The 10482-nt window shown below is 47.9% G+C and overlaps 1 protein-coding gene across 2 annotated transcripts in view; it reads left to right on the top strand.

The window, feature by feature from the left end:
• The window catches only part of Pinx1 (PIN2 (TERF1) interacting telomerase inhibitor 1), a 62079-nt gene extending 58030 nt beyond the window's left edge, over positions 1 to 4049 (top strand). The window contains exon 7 of one of the 2 annotated variants that reach the window (XM_005355528.1): positions 3268 to 4049. In XM_005355528.1, coding sequence (XP_005355585.1) covers positions 3268 to 3813 — 546 coding nt within the window. In that variant the 3' untranslated portion in view covers positions 3814 to 4049. The remainder of the gene's footprint in view (positions 1 to 3267) is intronic. The other variant, XM_026783300.1, reaches the window with a different exon arrangement.
• Positions 4050 to 10482: the final 6433 nt, after the last annotated feature.

The following is a 10482-nucleotide window of genomic DNA, read 5'->3' as shown; positions in this document are numbered from 1 at the left end:
GGATAGTGTTTTCTATTTCCATCCATTTGCATGCAAAATTCGAGAAGTCATTGTTTTTTACCGCAGCGTAATACTCTACTGTGTATATATTCCACACTTTCTTCATCCATTCTTCCATTGAAGGACATCTTAAAAGCAAATGGAGTGGAAGGTGGGACGGTGTGGGGAGAGTGCTAATTCTGTTGTCATCCCCTCCCCTCTCCCCTGATGAGGACTTCCTTCACAAAGTCCTCATGTTATAGGAGCTGCAACTGGCATGGCTGTGCAGAAAGTTGGAGATAGACACAGACACAGACACAGACACACACACACACACACACACACCTTTTTCCTCCCTGGGTCCAGGAGAAAGTCTATATATCTCCCTGCATTTATCTTTACTGTTGGTGAAGCTCAGGGCGTTGGAGTGGGACCTTAGAAATCCGCACTGCAACTCAAGTGCCAATCACTAGTTCCAGAAAACCCGCTTTCCCACCACAGCCTGCCCTTCAAGAACAAACCTTCAGGGATACAAAGAATTAGTATAATTTTCCAAGCTGTGGGTCCTCAAAAGGAACCTCAGAAGTAACCATGGGAATCTAGGCCCCCAGCTTCTTGCCTCTTCGTAGAAGGCAAAGCTTAGGGATTATTTTCCACCGAATTTAAAATAGATTAGTAAGTGTCTACATAGTGCCATGTCTTCCAGGGCGTTCTTACCTTCGCAGTGGTAGATAGCGTCTGGCTCTTCAGCCCTCTGAGGGCCCCCTCAGGAGGAGAGCAGCTCTGAGGTGCACTAAGCTACCGTTCCCTCTGCCTTGACCAGATCTGGTGGTTAACGTGAGTTTGCTGGTTCTGAACTCCCTGGTTCTGGGAAGGCCGTCACCAGACCCCAGCTGCTCTGCACAGAGCAGCTGCCAGCTCAGAGGGACCCTAGCACTCACCTTCTTCACCTCCCCACTGCATTGCATGGCTGAGATCTTAAGAAAGATTTCCTGAACTCTTGAGCTTAAATCAAATGTTTGACAAAATTATTTGTTAGTCATTCCTCTGACTGTAGTATCTTATACAGAACCCGAAATTGTCAATTTATTTTCTTAGTTTTTAAAACACCACTATAAAACTAAGACATTCTCAAAGTTTACAATGTAATGAAAGTCACATTTGAGTATGGTGGATTTTCTCTGAGGTGGTATCATGTATTTAATGGAAATGTAAGAAGTTACAAATTGTTTCTTAATGCCTTTTTGAAAAGATAACTGTTTGCCTTGAAATTAGACCAGATTTGAAAATGTTTATTTTCTTATAAAGGTATATACATACATACATACATACATACATACATACATACATACATGTGTGTGTGTGTGTGTGTGTGTGTGTGTGTGTTTGATAGAACCAAGGTTATAGTCGGTAGTGAAACTGGTTTCTAGTTGCCAGTGTAGAATGGGAGTCCGCCAGACTATTAAATTAAAAGATAAGTCTCCCGTAGTGAGGGTGGCTCTCCCCACAGCTCTCCTCACAGGGACTTTGTCACTCAGCACTTCCTTCTGCCCTGCTGGCTGAGTAGTGTGCCTGGCTTCTCAGCTTCCCCACCATAGGAATTGCTTAGGACCATGCTTCCTGGGGATTAGAGACCCAGGAGATTGAGTACGTGACTCAGAAATGGTCTGTGTTTCCTAGTAACTAAGGATGATTGATGCCGGCAGCCCCCTCCTGCTGTTAAAGTACCGACAATAGGGATTCTAAAGCAGTAAGTAAAGGAGTGAGGAGCCATAGGCTGGTGACAGGGCCTGAACATTAGTCCCAGACCCACACAGGCGCAAAGGAGAGCAGCTCACGCCCGGCAGGCAGCCATCAATGAGACCTCTGTTATATTAGTGGGCCACCTTCCCAGTGCCCATGTCTATGCATGGCTATGGGTGTGTGCACTTACATGGGAGGCAAGATCTTTCTTGTCCATCAGCCTGGCACTGGCAAATACCAAGAGCCTTAAGAAGGTGTTTCATTCTGTCATACAGAATTCCAGTCCTCACTCAGCATTTGAGGAACAAAAAGACTTAAGTGGCCTGGTTTTGGAGTCCTAAGACAGCCAATTTTTATTTCTTTCAATATGAGCTGTTAAGATTCCAACAAAATTTGCTAACTGGTTTGCAGGTGTGTGTGTGTGTCTGTGTGCATGTACGCATGTGCAATCACAGATATGTTTGCTCTGGTTTCCTTCAATAAGAGTCTGTGACAGTGGTTCTCAACCTGTGGGTCACGACCCTTTTAGGGTCAAGCAACCCTTTTGTGGGTTGCCTAAGACCCTCAGAAAACACAGATATTTACATTACCACTCACAACAGTAGATAATTGCAGTTATGAGGTAGCAACAAAAATAATTTTATAGTTTTATCACTACATCATGAGGAACTGTATTAAAGGGTCGCAGCATTAGGAAGGTTGAGAACCGCTGTCTAAGAGAACAGAAGGTCAGTTCTTTTGTGTGTTTATCTTCCTCAATAACTCTCCACAATAGTTTTTTGAAGCAGGATCTCTCATTTGAACGCAGGGCTCACTGACTCCATGATCTGCCTGTCTCGGCTGCCCGATTTGGAATACGGGTGCATTCGGTTGTGCCTGGATCTTTAAACTGGCTCTAGGGTCTGAACTAAGGTTCTCATGCTTGTGCAGCAAGCACTTAGCAACTGAGTTGTTTCCCAGCCACCTTGAGAGTATTTAAACTTCCCCACTTATCTCACTCGTGGTACATTTTATTGTTTATATTTCAAGATTGACTGCATGATTTTGTTTTTGATCCAAGGGCCGGAGAACATGCAGCTGGTGTTGATTTGATAAGTACTGATTTGATAAGTACTGATTTGATAAAGGAGTTGATGTCCTTTGAGGGCTACTGAGTCAAGGAAATTCATAGATCACTATGTGCTACTAGGAATCGAGAGCTCACTAGCAGAGCTGACCAGCCACGTTTACCCTGTGCACACAATGTCAATTTCTAGATCAGCACAGAAGAACCTGCAGAATCATGAAGCACTGGAACATGCATGTCCCTGGTGTCTGCAGGAGACTGTGGGCTTAGTCTTCATTTACAGTGGTGTTTCCTCAAAAGTCAGGCCACTTGCCAGATGAGGTCTGTCTGGCCTTCTCCTCACATGGTTCTCAATCAGTATCACCCCCTTTTCTGGGCTCAACAACACAGGGCTAGCATGAGCGGCTCCACGTGGCTCTCTCTGGCTGCTGCCTGGGATAAATGAGCCATGCTAATCCCTTTTCACTCTTCTCTCCCAGGATGGCTGCAGCACCTCCACTGCAGACGAGGTGGACACCTCCATGACTACGACCACAACCAGTGCCTTCACCATCCAGGAATATTTTGCCAAGAGGATGGAGCAGTTAAAGAACAAGCCACAGACCTTGACTCCAGAGCCTGACATTTCAGAGACTTCTGTTGAATGGAAAAAGGGGAAGAAAAAAACCAAAGAGGCAGCAGGCACAGATGTGGAGAACTCTCCCCAACACAAAACGAAGCAACATAAAAAGAAAAAGCGTGTGGAAGCAGAGATGGCGCCTGTGGCCAAGAAGAGAGACCGAGCTGAGCTGCAGCCTGGATGCCCCAGTGGGGACGAGTGTTCCGATGCCTCTGTCGAAACTGCAAAAGATTGTCTGCAACCCCCCGACAGCCAGGGTGATGCCCCAGAGTCCAAGAAGAGGAAAGCAAAGAAAAAGCTGCAAAAGCTAGAAGGGGTAGAAATAGACACCACACTATACAAAGCACTCCTGAAAAAAAAGAAGAAGAAAGCTTCCAGACGACCTCTCGCTAGCCAGGGCCTCTGACCACTTGACTGTCAGTCAGCACCCTTCAGGGCAAACGCTCTAGCCTCAAGTCAGAGCACAGTGAACCCCAGGCTGCTCAGCATCTTTTAACATGCCCACGGGTTGCCAGCTCTCACCCTCTCACCATGCTTCCCCCGAGCCACCTTCCTGAGAGAACTGACTTGAACGTTCTAGATCATGACTTTTCAATAAATAAAATAAATTTCAATAAACAAATAGGTTCTTTCTTATACACTGAACCTTTCACATGAGTGTTAATTCACATCCGTACAAATACAGGTGTGTGTGTGTGTGTGTGTGTGTGTGTGTGTGTGTGTGTGTGTGTGTTCGCTCTGGTTTCCTTTAGTCACTCACTGGTGCTTCCTTCTGAAGGACTTAGTCTAATTAAGGGATTAAGAGGCAGCAACTTGGATGCAGATGGCTCCTTTTGTTCTGCAGCCAGCCATACATTTCTGCCAAGTGGGAATTACATGACTGCATTCCCCACTGAGGGTTTGCTGTGCTGTGCTTCAGTGTTGGTGGGTGGGTGGTTCTCTCTTCTGCTGAGTGCCAGCCACCGGGGATCCTAGGCCCCTCTCAGTGACAGCACCAACTGGAAACAGTGAGTTCTAGCTTTCATAGGTCACCAGGGGTTCCTGCCCTGGGTGTAGAGTCAGACTTATTTCTGCCTCGTGTTCTTTGAATGAGTCCCGTGTGGTGGGCTTGTTTGTGTATAATGACCAAGAGGTCCCCAGGAAGTTCAAAGAATAGAGAATAAGGCATGAAAGTGATTCTCCTCTTGAGGGTAGGCTCCGCATTAGAGCTGCCTGTGGAAGCTCTTACAAGTGTAGATGAGTAGACCATGACACCTTCTGAAATTGAAAATGAAATTTATACCCTGACAATGCTGAGGCATGCATGGGCAGCCCGTATATAGAGAGCCCATATATGGCGGTTCTCTTGACCTTGTCAATATATTGGGTTTCATGGTTTAAGTTGATGAGGACAACTGACCTCTTCCTCAAGAGGGCACCAGATCTCATCACAGATGGCTGAAACCACCATGTGGTTGCTGGGAATTGAACTCAGGACCTTTGGAAGAGCAGTCAGTGCTCTTAACCGCTGAGCCATCTCTCCAGCCTTCTAGGCATGCTCAAACCAGGTACCCACAATCCCTCCCCTTGCCACACATCCACATGCCTTCTAAGTGCCTCTGCCAGCCAGCCAACTGCTAAATATGGTGGGAGAGTCCTCAGCCTGCGTCCTCTCTACCACTTGCCTTCTTTCTCCTCTGTCTTCTTTCTACCTCTCCTTGTATTTCCAGTTCTCGGTTTTCCTGCTTGCTTCTCAGACCCCGCCTCCTGTCCTTCTGGGGCAGTCTTGTGCCACTGGCCCTACTTCCATAGAACTATGGGGGTCGTTAGTGATCAGGACCAGCCTGGTAGGCAGTGCCCACACTGTGGTGTTTTTGCCCTTGGTTTTAATTTCTGGGGTTATATGTGGAGAACTTGACCCCAGAGAGTCTTGAATTAGAAAAATCCATGGAGTCAATCTTACTGTCTAAGAACATTGAATAGTCAATGGCTTCAAAAGACAGCCAGCCTACCACCCTAAAGAGGATCCAGGTGGACTTGGAGCCTGAAGTAATCTCCAGTTTCATCAGGTCTCCTGGTGTTTAGAGTCCCGAGCCAATAAAGCCCCAAAGGTTTTTAAAGTCACTTTTCCTCACAACTTCTTTGCCTGCCCCATCTTGTTTGTGAAACTGGAGACCCAGGAGGGAGCGCAGCTGCATGAAAGCTGAAGGTTTACCAATGCATGTCTACAGACTTCTTTTGCCTTGTGTTGTATTGAATTTAAAGATTCGTTTACTAATTTACTTCTGTGAGTATGAGTGGTTTGCCTGCCGTGTATACGTACACTATGTACACGCCTGGTGCCCTAGGAAGTAGAAAGAGGGTATCATATCCTCTAGAACTGGAGTTCCGGATGGTTGTGAACTGCCATGCAGATGCTGGGGACCCAAAGGGGTTCTTTGCAAGAGCAGTAAGTGCTCTTAACCGCTGAGCCATCTCTCCAGCCGCAGTTACAGTGTTATGTTGGATTTAATTTCCTAGATTAGGAGAAAGGTGAGATTCAAGGGCTGGAGCTCCGTGATAGGGAGCTTGCCTGGCTCCATCCATGGAAGAGAAGAAAGAGGAGTGGGGAGGGAGGTGGGAGAGAAGAGAGCGGAGTTGTTTGCAGGACTGGGTACATGCGAGATCCATTTTGGCTACCTGAAGAGATGAGTCCCCAGCAGCCACATGTCACCTTTTATAGAGGACTATAGAAAGTGACTGTAGTTTTAATGGGCTCCTGGGTGCCTCTTATGTAGTTTGCGGTGGTGGGAATCAAGCATGGGCCTATGTTTCGTAACTGCCAATCAACTATCTTAAGTAGAAAAAAGAATGTGCTAACCTAGGAGTTCTGTGTGACCATTGGCTTTGAAGGAGACACAAGGCTTTCTCCAGAAGCCTCACCTTTCGTGCTTTCCCCCTAGTCCCTCAGACTGTTTCTCAGGTCGGAGAAATCGGAATAACAAGTCCACAGGGAACTGCGTTTGATAGCCTGGATACTTGGAAAATTACCAGCACACGAGTCCTGCCTTCCCCCGGAGTTACTACACTAGGTAAAAATACGTTAATTCTACATCCTTCGTTGCTTTCCTCAACAGCCTCGAGTCATTAGAGGAAACCCGGGTTCCCAGAAGAAGAGCAGCTCTCTGAAGAGCTGCTCCCATGTTGTCTTGCAGGAACCTTTTCTATGGATCTTCCTAGACGATTATTGTTAAGCGGAGTCTTATGTGCTGGGCCCTATTCCAAGCACTTTAAATAAATCAACTTGTTAAATTGTCATTCAGCCTTGTGAGGTAACCTCATTCCTGTCCCCTTTACAGAAGAGCCTTTTGTGATGGCTGGAGATTTATGCTGCCCTAAAGCCCCATGATGCCCCAGCGCCCTCGCCACACCACCATGGGGGCCCTTGGCTCTCAATCCTAGCTTCACCTGCCTTGTAGGCCCTTGTGCTGTATCGTTCCCATAATTTGGTTATTTACTGGCGTGTGGGAAGCAGCTGGCAGACACCAGAGATTTCCACAGCTAACCCACATTAGCTATTCGCATATGTTCTTGGGTGCATTTGAAACCCCCAGAGGGGCCTCCTTTCCTTCCACCTTGGCCCTGAATTTGTTGGGAACCTGACGATGTGAACTTATTTACAACCTGTGTTGAAGACTGTGGTTAAAAGGGTCTTCTGCTTCGTAGGAAATAGTGATGCTTTCGGAAGATAAAACCCAAACTGGCTTTTGTTTTCCTGCACAGGCCATGCGTCTGTTTCTCTCCTCACCTGTCCCCTGAGTGGCAGGAGCAGGCCGAGACCTGTTTGCTCGAAAGACTCAGTACCAGAAGAGTTTGCCTGCAATCTCTCCCGGTGATCTCAGCTCTTGGATCAGCCAGCAGCGGCTGTATTTAGATTTGAGTAAGAACTTCCTCCCCACCCGCCACCCTGTTTATCTCTCTCAGCTTCTGCAGCCGCTGCAGTTTAGAGCCTGTTGTGCTGGCATGGAGCAGGAGAGGTCAGATCGGGTGCCCGGTGTGGTGTGTGCTTTTATGGTGTACCATTATTCATGAGCAAATTAGTACCATGTCCTAATAGAGGAGGTGACTAACCTTGCATCTAAGCACAGTCTGTTTAGGAAATACTGAATGTATTAGCATGACACTCACAAGCCCTCCTGGATCAGGCAGGAGGAGAAAAAGGCAGGCAGGAACTTTGTGTATAGAAGGGGAACAGAGAAAGCCGGCCGAATCAGAGGTCCCAAAGTGGCAATGGTTGCAGGTAGGGACCAGCTAAGGCTAAGTCACCATGTAAAGAAGCCTACAATAAGTTCTTCTGAGGGAAGACCTTTGTAACTAATTACATCTGGAACTTTCCACCCTGGATTTCCTTGGGAAAGTGAACACAGACACCAAAAGGCAGCTATTGTAAAAAATATTTCTTGGTCACCACCTTCAGGCTCCTGGGTGCTCACGGTGGAAGAGCTGACCCACAAAAATCTACCCACATCCCTGTCTACCTGGCTTGTCCTTGAAAGTAGACCGGTAGATCCTGAGCTAATCCCACTACACACGCCCAGGCTCTAGCCTCCTCTCCTCCAGTCAAGCAGTGTATCATCCTGAGAACATTCATGTCAGTTCTCCAGTTGGGCCAGAAGCTTCAAGAAAGTCTTTGCCAGCCCATTATTTCACCTGAACCAATGTGTTCTGAAATCTCCGTGTCAATAGCATTTCTAGCTTAAATGACGGTCATTCTCCGTGTGTCCCTTCCCACATGGCAACAGGCATGGATTCTTTTGCCACCTGCCCTCTGGCGTTCATGTGAGTGCCAGACCCCAGCCAGCTCCAGTGGCCATGCCATAGCAACTCTGCTGAGGGGACAAGGAAGGAAGGAGCAAGGGAGACAGCCTACTCTACTCACTGCCAGAGATACCCCTTCAGCCCAAAGGGACCAAGCCAATCACTGAGGTGCCTGTTAAAATGTCCTACTCAACTTTACAATGTGAAATATTTAGGGAATGGGTAACCTGGGAGATCATGGCCCAAGAATGGCAAATGTGTCCGGTTTCCTTCACCTCCCCTCCTTCTGCCATTCTGTAATGTCCACCCCAGACTCCTCTCCACTCCTTGACTCTTCCTGCCCTCCACTTGGAGGAGGAGAACTCTACACACCCTGAGTGTTGTAGCGGTTCTGTGCCATTCTTCCCTTTCACTCTGTGGAGATGCTTCTGGCCTCTGTTTCTTCTGCATCCTGGACAATTAATTCCTAGCTCTGTCTGCACCTCAGTGATGTCAAGCCTTTAACCTACCTCTCCAGATGGCCTTTTCCAGCACCTTCAAATCCTAGGGATCATCCAGAAGCTCCTGCTCATCTTTTATGGCTGCCCTCTGGACCTGCCGTTGTCATAGGAACCACTTGCACTCACAGATGTCAACTCCAGTATTGAGAGTTTTCAGCTGCTCTCCCCCGTCCTCCATCAATGTGCCTGAAGCAGGTTTTCTTGAAACTCATAGCTTAGCACTCCCACTGAACCCCTCTCCTATGGGCCCGGCGTGCATCTGGCCTGCCTTTCCACTCTCAAATCTCTGGGACATTTCCCCCTATGCTGGGTTCCCTAGCTCTGGCTCCCTGCCTTGTTCTGTCTGTCCCTCCAGCCCCATAGGACTTCATTTCTCTACCTACAAGCCTCCACCGCTTCTGCAGCCGTTCCTGCCCCAGATTCCACAGGAGGTTTTGTTGTGATATTTTGTTTGTATTCGGACAAATAAAGCTTGCCTGGAGATCAGAGGGTGGAGCTAGCCACTAGTTAACCATAGAGGTCTGGAGGTCACTACAGAAGACAGGAAGTCCTAAGGTGGGCGGGGACCGGAGCTAGACCCTTTTCAGTCTGAGGAGTCAAAGAGGTAAGAGGTGACCGTGACTAGTCCTTTGCCCCAGTATCTAACTTGGGGTTTTTATTATTAAGACTAATTAGGGTCACGCTTCACAGTCTCCTAGCCCCAGTGTTAGACTTCCACCCCCATAAAAATCCACTTGTATAAAAGTTTGTGGTTGCTTTCCCCGTTGTGTTCTGAAGGTGATCATCTGTGTCCCTGTGACACCCAGGGTGATGCACACAGTAAGTATAGGACTCTTTAAGATTTACACGTTTTTTTAAACATTCATTTTTGTGTATGCATGTGTAAAGGTCGCAAGATAATTTTAGAGCCTCGTCTCTCTCCCTCTACCATAAGGATCCCGAAGATAAGACTCAGGTCATCAGACTTGATGGAAGCACCCTTACCTGCTAAGACATCCCAACAGCCCAACGGTTATAATATTTTGACTTGTCTTTTGCAATGTTTGGGATTAAACCCAGGGCTTCATACATGCTGGTTGAGGACTTCACCGCTGAAATCTCTCTCTAGGCCAGGATTCTGCATAGAAAGCGAGCAGGTCACAACAGAACAAGAACTAGGTGCTGAAGACCAGAGGTCTACCACAGGAGCAAAGTGCCAGCCGTAGCTACACCCTCCTCCAGGGTCCTTGAACGCGGCACATTCCCAGCACGGCACATGTCCCCCAGAGGAATGACATGTGACCGCTGGCTGAGGTCACACAATGTGTGGATGAAGCGGGCCTGTCCTCCTGGAGCGCACAGCTTGGCACTCCAGCTGGACCCCTCAGTGTATGGGCACTGCTTGCCGCCATCTGGCCTGTCTTTCCGCTCTCAAATCTCTGGGCCATTCTCCCCTGCCCCAGGGCTCCCTACCTCTGCTGGAGTCACTGCATGGAGGCCCTGAGCGACCACTGTGTGAAGCTGTGAGAGTGAAGTCTGAGTCTCTGAGGAGACCCCAAAATGCTGGAGAGCTATGACTGAGCTGTAAGACATCTGCCGAAGAGAGATGTGTACAGGAAGTGGAACCAGCCCCAAGGAGACGTAAGCTGCAAACAGCAAAGCTGGGGGGCAACGCCATTTAAGCCCTTTGAAACTGAAGTCCCACCCAATGAGCATGGAGCTCCAGTATTTGGTGTCTGCCCTGATGGATTCCTGGCTTGCTTTGGTCCAGTGCTTCCTCCCTATGCTCTCCTTCCTCCCCTTTGGGAAGGGAATGTATG

This window comes from Microtus ochrogaster, chromosome 17 (assembly GCF_000317375.1).
Source record: "Microtus ochrogaster isolate Prairie Vole_2 chromosome 17, MicOch1.0, whole genome shotgun sequence".
In the NCBI taxonomy this organism is placed as follows: Eukaryota; Metazoa; Chordata; class Mammalia; order Rodentia; family Cricetidae; genus Microtus; species Microtus ochrogaster.
This window is presented reverse-complemented; position numbering and strand designations above follow the sequence as displayed.